The sequence below is a fragment of the Corylus avellana genome, chromosome ca1, assembly GCF_901000735.1.
Source record: "Corylus avellana chromosome ca1, CavTom2PMs-1.0".
NCBI lineage: Eukaryota > Viridiplantae > Streptophyta > Magnoliopsida > Fagales > Betulaceae > Corylus > Corylus avellana.
The window spans coordinates 46,649,740-46,666,090 of record NC_081541.1 but is presented as its reverse complement, the minus strand read 5'-3'; the positions used below and the strand labels follow the sequence as shown (position 1 = coordinate 46,666,090).

At 36.6% G+C, this 16,351-nt stretch overlaps 1 protein-coding gene and 1 long non-coding RNA gene across 2 annotated transcripts; one reads left to right on the top strand and one right to left on the bottom strand.

Annotated features, from left to right (window-relative positions):
- Window positions 1-2,481: 2,481 nt before the first annotated feature.
- Window positions 2,482-4,176, bottom strand: LOC132166869 (uncharacterized). The gene is made up of 3 exons (XR_009438640.1): window positions 4,081-4,176; window positions 3,914-3,953; window positions 2,482-2,814 (listed from the first exon to the last, which is right to left on the bottom strand). It is a non-coding gene; the product is annotated as an uncharacterized LOC132166869 (long non-coding RNA).
- Window positions 4,177-7,359: 3,183 nt separating this feature from the next.
- On the top strand, window positions 7,360-15,074 carry LOC132166917 (nucleolin 1). The gene is made up of 9 exons (XM_059577775.1): window positions 7,360-7,782; window positions 9,328-9,428; window positions 9,567-9,930; window positions 11,474-12,346; window positions 12,536-12,593; window positions 12,727-12,788; window positions 12,869-12,975; window positions 13,141-13,228; window positions 14,316-15,074. The coding sequence occupies exons 1-9, from the start codon at window positions 7,651-7,653 to the stop codon at window positions 14,625-14,627; spliced, it is 2,097 nt and encodes a 698-aa protein (XP_059433758.1). The 5' UTR covers window positions 7,360-7,650; the 3' UTR covers window positions 14,628-15,074.
- The last annotated feature ends 1,277 nt before the right edge of the window (window positions 15,075-16,351 follow it).

Sequence of the window (16,351 nt, the reverse complement as noted above, 5' to 3'; positions counted from 1 at the left end):
TTCTTTCTTTATTTTTCTTCCATACATTTTTCGTAAATGTAAACTGGTGTTATCATTTGGACTGCAAGTGCTCAATTTTTTTGCTTTTCAGTTAGTTGATAATTACTATTTCAAATAGTTAACATTTAATTAGATAAAATGCATTCCATCATTGTGTATTTTGTTGAAGCGTTGGTTTTGTTTTATCACATGCTGAAGGAGTTTTATTTTGAACAAACACAAAGTTGAGACCTATGAGATGAGCTGTTTTGTTTTATCACATGCTGAAGGTGCTGTGATTGCCTGTTTCTCCTGTTTGTGTTGAGCACATTTTGCGATCAATTACTCTGACCCCGCAACACGTGACTAAGCCGCCACTTGGGGTTGCGGGGTTCGCTTTCATCAGATTAGGATGAGAAATGTAGGTAGACTATTATGAACAAGTTGCGTTGAGAAGAGAGTTTTCTAGAAAATCATGAGGATATTCATGTATTATCTCAAACTAAACACTATGACGATAAAACAATTTCCTGTTGGCTTATAAGTAATAGGTTCTTTTAGATTTGAGTAGGGGTGCACTGGGCGGTTATAATCACCCCGCAATCGCTAACTGCATAACCGATTTGATAGGTAGTTAGGAGCCACTAATTGCCTACCCTTATATACAATAATATAAATATATATTTTATATTAAAAATATAACATTAAAATGACACAATTTTAGTATTAAACACTAAAACCGTGTCGTTTTAAATATGAGTTAAGAATAAGATTTCATCATATTCATTATTTTTTAGAACATTTTGACCTAAAACTATTAAAAATAGGCCCAAAACACTCAAAAAACCCAAAAGCACATATAAAAATTATTGGTTTGAATAACAACTAATTGCCGGCTATAAAATAACCGCTAACCGCCTTAGCGGAGCAATTGCAATTATTAAAATCCAATAACCGCCTTAGGCGGTAGGATTTTAGCCAACAACCGCTATCTACAACCACTTGTACACCCCTGAATTTAAGATTTCAAAACGTGGGATTTAAAAAATAGTAATTTTAAAGTACGATTGTTGAAAATGTAGTTAAATATTTGAAATTTGGTAAAATCACGATTTAGCTTTTTTATATTCGAAGTGTTTAAAAAAGTTTACCCATTTGCCTAAAATTTTAAAAACGCAAAATTTTTATATGAACCGCAATGTTTTAAAAACATATTTCTAAATAATACACTTACTTTTAGCATACAAAATTGCAAGTTTTTAAAGATTTCACTATAGAGTTACCTTAACATAAAAAATATTAAAAATCTAATCATTGTAATCGTTATAAAAAGAATGGCAGCAAAGATGGTCTTTATCGGATGGAAATCAAGTGGAATGAGGCTACTCAAGTCTCACCCTAGTCAGGCACCTGCTCATACTGTTCAAACACTTCTTCGAGGAAGATCCAAGTGCCCTCTCACGTAAAATTGCCCATTGCACCCATTGCATGGAAGTCTCATTGCACCTGATCTCGATTTGTTTATATATTTCTTAGTTTCTTCCCATACCTAGCATTTGGCTGCTCACAAAGAACATGTCGGTTCAATTTGCAGAAAACCATGTAGATGAACCTAGGGCTGTTAAGTGAGCGAAGCGTCTCGCGAGCAAGCTCGGACTTGGCTCGCATAAGCTCAGCTCGTGCTCGACTCGAATATTAAATGAAGCGCTTCGTGAACACAAATCCTGGCTCGAATATTAAACGAAGCAAGCTCGACTTGACTCGGCTAAGCTCGTGAGCTCGGCTCGTATAAGGCTCGCCTCGCTTATTAGGCTTGGCTCGTATATTTTTTATCAAGTAACAAATAACAATATATAATCAACATTACTCATTTACTCAATAATAACAAATATATTATATACCTTTGTTTTTTATTTATTTTTTTATTTATGCATATGTGTGTATATATATTATATATATAATATAAAAACATATAAGAAATATATATATATATATATATATATATATATATATATATATATATTATCATTAATAACTATATATATTATCATTAATAACTATTTTTTAAAATTTTAGTTGATTATGTTAGTTGATTATGTATGGAATTGTGAGGTGGAGATTAATATGTTATATTTGTTTAATGTTCTTTAACATTTTAGTTGATTCTGTATGGATGATTGTAGTGTTGGGGATTAATTTGTTATGTTTGTTAATGTTCTTTAGTATTTTAAGGTGCAAAATATTCTGTATGGATGATTTTTGTAATCTAATACACTTAAATTACTAAAAAAAAAAAAGTTCGAGCTCAAGCTCGAGCCTGGGTTCGAGCTCAAGCAAAATTGACGAGCTCGAGCTCGAGCAGCAAAGTCGGGCTCGAGTCAAGCTCGAGCCTGGCCCAAAAATAAATGAGCCGAGCCTGGACAGCCCAAGCTCGCCCAAGCTCGTTTACACCCCTAGATGAACCACACCTAGCTAGAATCAGATGTAACAATATGAACTTAATGGATAAGAATTAGGAAACTTTTGCATTAAACTGGCACAAACAAGCATCACATTCAAGAGCCAATGGCTCATACAAATAGGGATCACAAGGCATAATGTCTTCAGCAAAGATGCCCCCCCGCATCTTCCAGCCATGTAAAACACAGGACACCTAACAGAGAGCCATTAGCTTGACAGACGCCCCAGACATTAAACTGGCACAATTTTTTTTGGTGGGACCTCAAACTTGGGAACAGGCCTTCCATACACCTCACCTGATGATTAAAGAATTTCCCATAGAGCACACTAGTAAATCTTCTTGAGAGAATTCTACCATGTTGATGGTTTCCCCCTCTGCATTTTGGTTTGCAAGGTCATATGATGGTTACACAAGGACAAGAATGTGTTTCAATTGAATTTCTGTGGGGAAGCCTTGAAGTTTAAAGATTAAGTGGCTATGTACAATTGATATAGGTGGGCTTCCAAGTTAGAAACATTTGTTTAAGGTTTGATGGATGGAAGAGAGGCTTCAATTATAGATGGTATTTGACAGATCACTGATTGGTTGCAGGGTTTTTCTAGCAGTAGCTCTTTAGAGACCATCATTGAGATTTAAAGATGAGAACAGAACACAGAGGCTGCTAAAGGATCTCAACCAAAACACCCACCAGAAACCACAAAATCAACTGAAGAAATCTTGTCAGATTAAACTGGATGACAAAAGGACCACAAAGATACAAAACCAAAGACATCCAAAAGATAACAGGGCAAACTTTTAGAGATACCTGGCCAAAGACATGCAGTTGGACACACTCACAAGTCACAGCCATCAACTCAAATGATAAAAACACTTCAGATTAAATTGGAAGACAGAAAACCAAAGACAGCAAAAGAGAAGTTTACAACTTTCATATATACAGAACTTGTTCAATTGTCTTTAAAATACTTTCTCACATGGATAGCCAACCAAATTAAGCAAAAGATAGCAAAACCACTCAATTGTATCTTTCACTAAACCCTCCAGTATTCTAAATTTCTCTATCAATTCTTATCTCTCTCACCTTTGACTGCAACCCCTCTGTCCTCAAGTTGGTTTTTTTTTGCTACAGTCTTAAATGCAAGCCATCGGAAGCTCCTTAATTGGCATAGATGATCTAAAATATTATAACTTGTTTTTTAGTTTTTTAATACAAGTACTTATATGGGTTTAGTTATACCATTCAAGATTAAGTTTTCCTCTCTTTCAGTCTTCAAAGGTCTATTCGTCAATGCTTCGAAACTTATGCTAACAGAAACATAAATTTACCAAAATTTCACCATGAAATTCAAACAAAAAACTCTTTTTCTTGGGCATCAACAAACACAGCCTCAATCAACCAAAAAAGAAGTAAAAAGTAAAAACTCAGACCCAATAATTATAAAAATAACAGATTATAAAGGACTACAGCCTGACCTGTTCACTATCAAACATAGGTGTCCTCTCTTGCTCGCCCCTGGAATAAAAACCAAACAAACATTCATGTAAAAACACAAAATAAAATAAAAATAAAATCTTTCAATCAAATTAGAATTCCAACAAAAATAAATAGAGAGAAAGGAAGAGAGGAGAGAGAGACTAACCTAAGCGAACAGGAAAAGTTCCGAGTGGCAGAGGATCGGGATCGGTATTTATAAGATGATGAGAGAAACACAGGGTGTGAAGGAAAGAGCACAATCCCAAGCGGTCTAGCCATGAGAATATACACGTGGCTGGTCTTTATAAATTGACAAGGGAGCAGTCAAACTTTGAATGATGTGGCGTTTCATGGGCTGATAGGACCACAACTCATAAGACAGACGTGGCTAGTTTACAAATTTCTTGTTGGTAGAGGGGTAAAGGAGGCCATGGACCATATGATATGAACCCTCTCTAGCTTGGTCACTATAGCTAGGGGTGTTCAAATGAATCGGTTATAACCATCCTGCCAATTGCTAACCGCCAACCACTTTGATAGGCAGTTATAAAAAATCGTTAATTGCTTAGGGCGATTGCAATTAGTAGTTCTAGAGGTATGAAAAATCTGTTAGCTATCTACCCTTATATATATAAAACATTCAAAACAACGTTGTTTTGGCCGTGTATGACTATATGTATGTGAAATATAATGTGATATGTGATGTTTTGGGCCAAACCTTATTTAAAAATATTGTCTAGCCCAAAAAACAGCATGTTATTTTCATCTTTTTTGGAGCACTGTCGCCCAAAACGTCTAAAATACGTCCAAAAAATATACCCAATAATGGCCCAAAATACTTAAAAAATCCAAAAGCTCATATAAAAAAAGTAGTTATAAAACCGCCGGTTATTAATTTGAATAACCGCTAACCATAACTGCTTGTGCAGCCCTAATTATAGCTACTAGCTCGGCCTCGCGGGAAATAAGAAACAAAGTTAACAACAAATTTTGCATAAACCCTAAACTCCCCACTTAATCCTAATTTAAACTAAAATCCCTAATTTCCCTTAAGTTTGAAATTTTGAATCCAACCCAACAAATTCTTTTTCTCTTTTTTAGAAGTACAACATAACAAAACAAAATACATTTAACAATCATAATAACAAGTAACAACAAAAACTAAAAAATACAAACTATATACATACTCCTCAAACTACTACCTCATTGTTAATATCCATCTCAAACTACCAATTGTGTCAATGTACATTCTAAACTACTTTAAAAAATAAAAATAAATAAAAAATCATGGTCTCCCTTAATGACAAAAATACCCTAAGCGCCTTAAGGTAATAACTCTTTAAAACTTCTTATGACAAATGACTCAGAGTTGATATCACTGTGAAATGACACCATACTGACCACTTGCTTAAACGTTTTAAGAAGTTTTCTTAGAGCCCAAAGTCCTTCCCCCCACTGCTATCAAACCCACCTTCTATGCTAAAGCTGTTGTTTGTCTTGATTCTCTTGGGCATATTATTAAAGCTATATCACAAATTAGCCCCCCATGTGATCATAATTTTTGTGAAGCTCTGCTACCTTTCTTGGTGCTCAACTAGCCTGGTCTATGGCGCTCCTCTCATTCTCTCTTGAAGGTGATTCCTTGGTAGTCATTCTGGCATATCTGTCCCTTCATCCGGCACATTCTATCCATCATCCCCTTCCTCTTTCTCTTGGAAAACTATGAAAATCAACCGAAGTGCAAATTTCTATACTCATCATGTGTCTTATTAGGCAGCTGCCATATTTCACTTTGGTTGCATTCTCATACCCCTGTTTCTCCCCTCTCCTCCTCCCCCTAGGCCTGTTTGGCTGTTTAGATTTTCTAATTTACCTGGAAAAAAAAAAAGTCTTCCCCCACTCTGGAGTCATGATCCTATGATCATTCTAAATGATGAGAGCAAGCCCATAACAATAAGACTCTATAGGTATCCTTACTTTCAGAAGGAAGAAATTGAAAAAAATTGTTGAGAGAGATGCTACAAAACTGGGATAATAAGACCCAACCAAAGCCTTTTTCCTCCCTTTTGTTGTTTGTGAGAACAAATAATGGTAGCTGGAGATTCTGTGTGGATTATCGAGGCTATAAAAGGCTAAATATCTTATCCTTGTGGTAAATGAATTGTTAGATGAACTACAAGGGGCAACCATGTTCTTTAAGCTGGACACCACCAAAATTAGAGTACCCTTGTGACATCCATCAAATAGCCTTTAGGACACACTAAGGACATTATGAATTTATGGTGATGCCCTATGAGCTTGTGATATAACCTCCACTTTCCAAGGGTGATGAATGATCTTTTTAGGATTAAATTCACTTTACCTCCATGAAGTTTCAGGGGGTTTTCAATGCGAATCTCAATGTTTAAAAATTGGCAATGTATCTTCCTAATGTTTTAAAAAATTTCAATTCAACCATTCGTTACTAATTTCCGTATAATTGGACAGAAATCATCCCAAATGCGTCTCACGTGTGATTTTGATGCCCTCTATTCTAATTTTGCTCTCATTAAAACTTATGAAATTACGTAATTACCCTCAATTTCATAGGTTTTAATGAGAGCAAAATTAGAATAGAGAGCATCAAAATCCCACGTGAGATGCACGTGGGATGATTTTCATCAAATTAGACAAAAATTAGTAATGGAGCGTCTGAATTGAAAATTTTTGAAACATTAGGGGGATACATTACCAATTTTTAAATATTGGGGTTCGAATTGAAAAACCCCTGAAACTTCATAAGGGTAAAGTGATTTTTTCCCATCTTTTTATACCCTTTTTAAGGAGGTTTATTTTGGTTTTCTTTGATGGCTTCCTTCTATAGTAAAGATTTGGTTGAGCATCTAGATCATTTGAAAATCACCTTGGATACCTTAAGGCAACACCAATTTTATGCCAAATTGTCAATGTAAATTGAGGTAGTCATTGGAGGAGGTTTGGCTGCCCTGGTCGACCATAATTACCCGCTTCATTTTTTCTTTCCTAGTTTCAAAGGTATTTTAGGAGCCTGATTTGCTCGTTATTCTTCCTTACACATTAATTTTTTTTTTTTTTTTTTATTGTAAGTAACACATATCATAATATGATTGGTGCTGCCATAATACCCTAGACGCTTTCGTCAAAATCTTGGATGGAAGTTGTACCTAATAACTTATTTGTATTTTTTTTTTCTTACCACAAAAAGTTGTAGTCACTTTTTTCTTTTCTTTATTTATTTATTTTTTTAATTTTTAATTTTTAATTTTATTTTTTTATTTCATATAGCTATTTGCAATTTAGTGAAAAAAAAGAAAAGAAGAAGAAGAAGATTTATTTTACATTTTCCAAAAAAAAAAAAAGAAAAAGAAAAAGAAAAAATAAAAACAGGTTGTATCGTATTTGCAATGATGACCTTCAAAAACCCTTTTGCTTTCTTATTCTCTCTCTCTAGTTCCATGAAGCTCAAAAGGTTTGGCATAAAGCCTAAAACCCAAACAATTATATTTAAAGGCTTCTGAAAATCGCAAACCTGTTTTAGCGTATTCATGGAGTTCATCAACAAGTTGTAATCATTTCCGTATGAGCGAAACCCTAGCGTTGATTTTGCTGATACAGTCTGAACGGTTATTCCCCATATTTGTGCTCATTGATAAGGCAGAATTAGGGTTGATTCTTTTGGGCGATAATTTACAGAGGCAATTTTGGGTTTTGTGTCAATATGGGAAGCGTGGATCGGGTCGATGATCTGACGTTTAATGCGAATTTTAGCACCGACGGAGTGGCGAAGCTGAGGGAGGTAGTGAAGGAGAAGCTGATGGAGTACACGGATTTCAGCGACGACCATCTTGTGGTATGAGATTGCTTAATCTCTCGGCTTCTTGTATTCTGGTGCATGTTGGACAAGATTTATATTTGCGGTGGTTATATATCTATTGCGTTTTGAGTGTTTGGGGAGTTGTTTAATTTGGGAATATTGATTGGTATTGGGTTACTTCTGTTGTTCCTCAATGTTGTTCTATTGTGTTTGATTCAATGGGGTTTTGAACGTTTAGAGAGTTGTTTATTTTGGTTATTCGCGTGGTGGGGTTGGGCGCGGCGGTGGTAAACTGAATGTTGTTCTATTGTGTTTGATTCAATGGGGTTTTGAATGTTTAGAGAGATTGTTTTGTTCGGATTGTTTTTTGTTTTTGGGGTATGTGTGGGGGGAGGGGTTTGTATTGGATTGCTTCTCTTGTCCCTGAATGTTGTTCCATTGGGTTTTGCCCCCTTTTTTTTTTTTGGGGTGGTGTTTGTTTGGGTTATTGATTGTTTTTGGATAAGGGTATTGGGGTTTTTTTGATTGGATTGTTTCTGTTGTCCCTGCGTGTTTTTCTATAGGGTTTGATTCATTTGGATGGTGCTGATACCATGGATGGATTAAGAAACTGTGATTTGGCTATTCCTAGTTAGAGATGCTAAACTTTAAACTTAAGAGAGCTATGAAAAGTTTGTGTGTATTATGGCCAGTTATAATCCTCAAGTATGAAGTAGGAAGAAGATTTTTCTAAGATGAGAATTGACCTAGTAATTCTTCAGCTATATAGGACTTCATTTTGTTTCACCACTTGCTACTGGTATATCTTGTTTATTAGCAAAGTTTGTGCTTGAGGAGTTCAAAAGTTGGAGAGGGGTGGGTGGGAAGAGCAAGGGTGTTACTTCCTGGTGAGCGCTGCCAGTCAGTTTGCTGTGGAGGCACTCAGCCACAAGCTTGAGATGCTTTTCTTCGTTTCTGGTTCATCTGAGTTTTGAGTCCGTCTTTTTTGAAGTTATACTTGCTCTCTGTTTTGGTAATTAATATTGGTTTAGGCCTATTTGTAAGTATTCATGCTTCGTAGGTTTTACCTAAATGGGTGCTTAATTTTTGAAAATGGCTGCAATTGTGTGAGCTTAAATGGGGTCTTTGATGGTTGAATGGCTTAATTGAGTATGCTTAGTTGGGATGCTTTGCATCATATCTGTATTGATATTGCATGAATTTGAGTCTGGTTAATGTTTAGATCTATTTGGGGTGGCTGGATAGGGTTCTCCCTTGGGTTTTGCTGTGTTGGGCTTAGGTTTGCTTGAGTTGGATTAAGGCTTGCTACGAACAAGGCAGGTGAATAGACATATGTTGGCAGAATTGAAGTAGATTTACATATTGTGGTGTAGCAGAATAGGGGTTGCAGGAATATTGTGTCTTCAATATATTCCTTCTCTATTGAATTTTAATTGGTTTCAAGAATGAAAAATATTTGGTATGAATAATTATTCGGAAAAAATAAGATTTTGCATGATCTGGAAACTGTCTTATTTTTGAAAAGAATGGTTCAGAATTTGCAGCTACTAACTTAACCTGATTTTCAATTTGTATTGGCAGGAATATGTGATTGTGTTAGTTAAGAATGGCAAGCGCAAGGAAGAAGCAAGGAATGAGTTGCGTGTGTTTTTGGATGACGACAATGATTCTTTTGTATCTTGGTAAAATTTAGTCCTCTTTTATGCGTAAAGCTGAGGCCAAATCGATATATATATTTTTTCTTTCAACAACCTAGTTCTGTGTCATCCTTGCAACTGCTACATTATGGACCTTTTAACATACCTTTTCTTCTTTAACAGGTTGTGGGATCATCTGGCTTCAAATTTGGATCTGTATATACAACCTCAAGACTCTTATATGGATGAAGCTCCCAAAACAAAACCCACGGCAGGTGAACAAAGTGAAAAAAATGAGTCTCTCCATTCGAATGCTGAATCAGAAACAGAAAAGTATAATAAGTTATCTAGAAGCCGGCACAATAGGGAATGGAAAGGACTAGTGAGAGATGCAGTTGAACCTCCTCCTCTTCGGAGCTCTGATATTGATAGAATTCATTTAGAGGAAAAACCCCATCGTAAAGACATTCGTGCAAGGAGGTCTCCGTCTCCCCGACCTTCATTTCAAAGGAAAAGGAGTCGACCCGATGAGCATGAGAATAAGAAGGTTTGAATTTCTATTTTTTTCTTGAATGTAAAATGAAGTTTTGTTTCCTTTAAAATTTGAGTAAAGAAGTTCACTAGATATGTATGTACAAACTTAAATTAAGGGAGGTCTTGTTGCATTCTTTTCTGTTTTATTTAATTTTGATGGGAATTTTGAATGAGAGAGAGAGAGAGTAATAAGATTTTGCTAGGATGAGAATTGACCTGGCAATAATCTTGAGGTGCTGTTGGTTGGAGGTGTTTGACTTACCCTTTGCTCACAAATCGCACAAACACGCTTGGTGATGGACATTCATATGTAGGGAGTAAGAGTTTGGATCTGTCACCTTTTGTTTTTTCCAATGCCACCATTAATGCGTGTTTATATGTATATATGGTATTGTATATTATATCACATCAAATTTTATAGTCTTCAAAAAAAAAAAAAAAAAAGGGTAATAAATTGATTCTGTTTTTCGAATCTTACCGTTAAATTATTTAAATTCTCTAATACTATAAAATCATTTACACTAGAGCACCTTTTAATTTTGACTTGGCTGATGTTGAAGTGTGGCTTATGATGCTTCATAATAGGACCTAAGATAAATTATACTTTTCACAAAGAGAACCTCGGTAGTTTTTTAATATGCACTTTTGTTGCACAAAAAATACAAAAAAGGACCTTCATACAAAAGAGCTTCCTACTTACAACAGTAAACATTTTGAAGCTGGTAAATAATTTGCACAAATAAACTTTTGGCATGTACTTCCTTCTAGGCTTCCACTAAATTTTGTCGCATTTGGCACTTTCTTACTCTCTATCGCCCTCTCAAAAGCCACAATAACCTAGCAATTTCCTTTCAGAATTACACCTGAAATGCACCATGACCCATTCTCTTGACTCATGGATTTTAATAAAAACTTTAAGTAATTCTTTGCCGTTCTCTTCCTTTTTCTCCTCATCACCACTTTTCCTTCCCCTTCTCCTCCATGAATTCCAACCCAAAGCCTCCTCCAATGCTCCAGCCCAGTTCCGAGGGTTATATCTCAAGAACAGCAATACATTCTTCTTGAACATAGAAGACCTCTGCAAGAAGAAGAGGAGCAAAAGGTAAATGAGGAGAAAGAAGATCATGAACTGGAAAACCAGGCCTTTCTCAGTAATGCTCCCATAGGGTTTTGTCCATCCCTCATGTTCGTCTCTGTGCCACAATGAATACCCCAACTCAGCCACCTAGTGCAATCTCTCTACTACAACTCCTAGAGTTGGATACCTGTTTAATCCTGTCCTATGAACGTTAGAAACTGATGTAGATGTGTTTGTCTCGTGGTTTATACTCTCTTTGCACTTTCTTTATATCTTTCTAACCTTCCCATCATTTTCTTGGCCCTTCAAGAATCTTATGATGCCGTACTTAACAGGAAAAAAAGAAAAGAAAAGGAAATTGTGCTGTAGTTGACAAATGGTGTAGTAGATTGGTGTTATTTTCCATGTATCTCTTTCATATGTTTTTTTTTTTTTCATTGCTTTACAACTTCTGATCCATTGAAGAAATTTTTGGCAGAGGGAAGCAGTTTCTCAAGTAAATATTGATGCTCCTAGGCGGCTGCTTCAGTTTGCAGTTCGAGATGCAGTGGGAACTTCAAGGCCATCTAATTCGACAAAGGAGCCCAAGTTGAAGCGTCTTCGTTCTGTGGTTTCCACGTCCAGTAGTGACTTATCATTGGTTGATCGTCCTCAGCGGATTAGGTCTGTTGCAAGAGTGCCAAGTGCTATGGCTACTGTAATTAGAGCTGTGGCAGAAGCTGCAGAAGATGTGGTAAAAGTTAAACCCTCTGGGAGTGTGTTTGACCGACTTGGTCGTGGGATGGATGTATCAGAGACCAGTGGCCAAGATGCGGAGTTTAGAGAAGCTGCTGTTGAGGATGGAGAATATGGAGATATTAACCAAATTCAGGGGCAAACAATATCGAGGAGTCATCAAAGAATCGACTACAGTGGACAGTATGTTGGCAATATGACCATGTTGGAAAGCGAAACTGGTTTGGCATCTGATTCTACTTCTGACAATGAAGGATATGACGGAGTCAATGTTGTTGGTCGTAAAGTTATGGATGTTTCTCAGACTGCCTCCTCTGCTGGAAACAGGGGTGAGGATTCACTGATGGTGCAGTATAGTGTAGCTAAAAATGCTGATGATGTCATTCGACGAAGTAAGGATCAGGATCAACCTGTGGCGGCTGCAAACACTTCTCGTAGTAAGATAGTGAACATTTCTGTGAATGTAAATACTTGGAAGCCACCTCACTATCAGGAGCATAGGGAGGTTGGGGAAATCGATAATCGGAAACATTTACAGGAGAGTGATGCAGGATCTGGCCAGACTGGTTTGCGACTTATGAAGGACAATAGCAATCCTACAGTTGGTAATGGAAATGTAAGATGTTCCTGTGCATAAATATGTAGTCATGTGTGTGTACGGTATGCATGCATACACAATATATACGTCTGAAATTTGTATGTATGTATGTATGCCTTTGCATATTCAATTTTTAATTTTTCTTTATTCTTTAGTCTTTGTACTGGATTGCTGGCATTGAACTTGCATATTGTTACTGATAAACAGGCAAAACCTGCCGCAGATGCTCAGAAAACGTCCCAGCAGACACAGTCATCCACTTCCGGTGAGTTGTGAGCTATTCACATTAGCCTTTTTGCTTGTGAATTCCTTGATGATTTATCTCCTGTTGTGGATCTAATGCAATACCTGTACTAAACTTTCTTTTTGAAAATGCTTTTTTGTGTTGTGTTCTGCAGGTTTATACGCTGCTGGTCGTCCTTTAGAGGATGCTGATTCTAGAACAATTTTTGTCAGCAATGTAATAACTTATCCTTGTGTCCTTCTGGGTACGGAAACATACCTCTGTTCCTGACGTGTTATATGTATTGTTCTTAACAGGTTCATTTTGCTGCTACCAAGGATAGTCTTTCTCGGCATTTCAATAAATTTGGGGACGTTCTAAAAGTGGTTATAGTTACTGATGCAGCAACAGGGCAACCAAAGGGGTAAGAATTTTTTTTTGATGAGTAAAAATACTTAATTAAGAAAGCAAAGCAAAGCAAGTTTTGTTTTGCTTTCTTATTGATATGTTCCATTTTTTTGTTTGTTCTTGGGAAAATACATTTTTGTTTTCTTTAATAACATTTTACTAAATGATATTATTTGAGCAGGTCTGCTTATGTAGAGTTCATGAGAAAAGAGGCAGCAGACAATGCCTTATCTCTGGATGGAACCTCATTTATGTCACGGATTCTCAAGGTATCACTCATTGAAACTGGATTTTCTTTAGTTGTTAGAAATGATAGTCTTCTTGCTTTTCTGCTGGTGTGATTGGGGCCTGAGTGGCTTTTCTTTTCTGGTGCGTAGTCGCTTCTCTTTTCTGGTGCATAGTTGCTTTTCTCCCTGCATTTGTTTTTGAAAACCTATTGTAGTGGTGACTAATAGCTAAGAGCCTATTTGGGATTGTGTTAGTGAGCTTAAAAAGTACGTTTAGTACTTTTCTGCTGTATGTTCTTGTGATGCATTTAGGGTCCGGAGAATATATGGATCTGGGGTCTATTATTTTTAGGAGCAAGTGTTAGGGTTTTGTTGATTGAATTTTGGTTTGAAAAGATTGAGTTCTTATGGATGAAAGAAGCTCAAAACTGGTCAAGAAAAATAAGTAAGGTTTTTAAGGTTATTGAAGGAATTTGATTTTAGGCTCTAAAGGAGGGAGAAAAGAGAGAATTTGTTGCTGTTCAGACTGTTGTAAACAGTAACTGTGCGCCAAAGAGGAGGTGAAGGACACTCTTAAGACATCTTATTCTTGCTTGACATGCATTGCAGTTCAGCAACGTTACAAAATCTTGCAGTATTTCTGGTGAAAACCACTTGTGGCATGTGTCTTGTCCCTTGTGGCGGGCTTATAATCCAACAAATTGGTATTTTAGGGTTGAGGAACCAAGAGGTTCTTTAAAACTTGTGAAAAATATTTTGGTAATACAACTACTGGTCTTAGTGATGGAAAGTCGAGAGAAAGCAAAGATTGACTCATTAAATTGAAATCATCATGCAAAGAAGTTGAAATGGTCAACAATAAATGGCTGACTGCACGGTAGCATTATGTTTATGCTGACGCTTGTCTTACTAAACATCAACAATACTTTAGTTTTGAATTTATATAGATAATGAGGTTAACAAGTGCATCATGCAAGGCATACCATGTGAGAATAGTTGTGTGGTTGTGACATTTATGGGTTGATTAATACAGTAAAGGACAATGATGTGAAATGCACGATGTTCTTCATTGGTGCTTTAAGATGTGGTTACTGAAGCAAGCTCTCTCCAAATGACTTCTTAATTGCAGGTTGTGAGGAGAAGTACTGCCCATCAAGAAGCTGCCCCTATGATGACATGGCCTCGCATTGCCCGAGGCTCTCCATTTGCTGCTGCTAGGTTTGCCAGGGTTCCTTTTCCAAGAGGCATGTCTGGTGCATTTAGGGGTCGCCCTCCAATTAAACCTGGTGCCAGGAGCTTGCAGTGGAAGCGGGATCCCCAGGCTACACCGGCTGAGAGTGGTGCTCCTGTCTCTGGAAGTGCTATTCCATCACCTTCCTCTCGTAGTCTCACCTATGTCAGAACAGAACCTAAGCCAGATGGGAATCAAGGAACGACCTAGTTCAACAATGTAATCCTTTGCGAAATTCTGAAGTGCAATTGTGCCAAAGTGCACTTACTCAAGGTGGCCTGAACTCCCACGAATTCTCTTATTCTTGGACTATAATTCTTCTGTACATGGGCATTTCGCAGGGTAGAGAAGGTCTGGAGCAGAGTAAAAAATTTTGCCCGGTAAATTTTTTGGCCTGGAGAAAAGTTTTGGGGGGGGGGGTGGTGTTTATGCAGGAGGGTGAAATTTTGGAGGATTGTTCTATGATTGAAATTTGTGCATAGGAATTTCTTTATATGCTTTGTAGTTGCTATAATTTTGGTGAGAAAAAAGAAAAAAGAGATAAGGAAAAAGGCAAAAGGGGGAAAAAGGAAAAGAACTGGACGAGTTTCCTGGGTATGTACATGGTGCCACATCATGGTAGTTACTTGAATTGATAATATATGTTCTCCTTTTGCATGTTCTCGTTTTTGTTGCACGCTTGCACATACGCAGTGCTTGATCTTGTTTTTAGCTTATTATTATTATTTTATAACTTTATTATTCTGTGAAAATAAGACCAAGCAGCAGGGTGACAAATAATTGGCTTGATTCATTTCGATTGCGATCGGCATGCAATGCTAGGTTGGTTCTACACTTGCTTGGGTACTTGTTTGTACTACCTGATCAAGTGTGGGGCTTAGAGGTGAAAATGCGGTTACAATTAGCGGTTATTGACTAAAATCGCTAATTGTAATCGCTTAAGTAGTTAGTAAAATTCACTAACTGCCTCCACTAACCGGTTAGCGGTTAATAATTCTAATAATTGCTAATCACTTTTTAAAAGAAATTTTTAAAAAATATATATATGATAATATCATATTACATCCGACACCATTTTTATATTTTTATACATTTTTATATATATTTAAAATTTTAAACAATATATATATATATATATATATAGATAGCGGTTTTGAAAATTTTGAAAAAAATTAAAAACCGTTAGCCGTAACCGCCTAGACTGTTAACAATTAGTGGTTAGAATAATCGCCCGACTTTTTACCCCTAGTCGGATTCATTTGCCCATATTATAAGAGCAGTTAATTGTACCCACTTGATTTTTCCATCAATGTGATTTCAACCATTTTTACCAGACAAAAAAAAAAAATATATATATTCTTTACTATAACGGAGAGTGGGGCCTACCAGCCTGCACGGTACTCCCTCTCTCGGAGCCAAAAAAAAAAATTTAAGGAGATCCTGATCCATTAGAAACACCCCACATCAAACTTATTGTCCTAAAAATCTCGGGTAGTAAGTTTCACTCCTGGATATTAGAAACACCTTCTATATAAAGCTTCCAATGTACTAAAAACTAAAAGTACTTATAATCAGTCACCATGTTAACTGAAATGAAGCGTTCCTAGGGGGACTGATGGTGTGGTATTGAACTCAAACCCTCAATGTGGTTGCCTTTTGGTCTCATTCCAAGATCAACAGATTGTTTGGTTTTGAGTGGTGGGAAGCCAAGAGACAACTGACCATTGTTACCTCTAAAATCATTAGCTGGATGAAGGTTGCCAATGACAGATAACTGCACATGGCAAGGGCAGAGGGAATCAATTGGAAGTCCAATGCCATTAGAAATGCCAATTGCTCAAGTTAACTCACATGTGTAACCAAAATGATGATGCCCCTAGAGTCTGCACCCGCTGATTGAAAGTTTTGCTTCAAGAATCAAGATATTTATCAGG

What these genes read in the sequence shown, in the direction of transcription:
- LOC132166917 (XM_059577775.1), top strand. Translation starts at nt 7,651, where the DNA reads ATGGGAAGCGTGGATCGGGTCGATGATCTGACGTTTAATGCGAATTTT. An exon ending in AATGATTCTTTTGTATCTTG is followed by an intron (nt 9,429 to 9,566) that starts GTAAAATTTAGT and finishes CTTCTTTAACAG; the next exon opens with GTTGTGGGATCATCTGGCTT. An exon ending in GCAACAGGGCAACCAAAGGG is followed by an intron (nt 12,976 to 13,140) that starts GTAAGAATTTTT and finishes TTATTTGAGCAG; the next exon opens with GTCTGCTTATGTAGAGTTCA.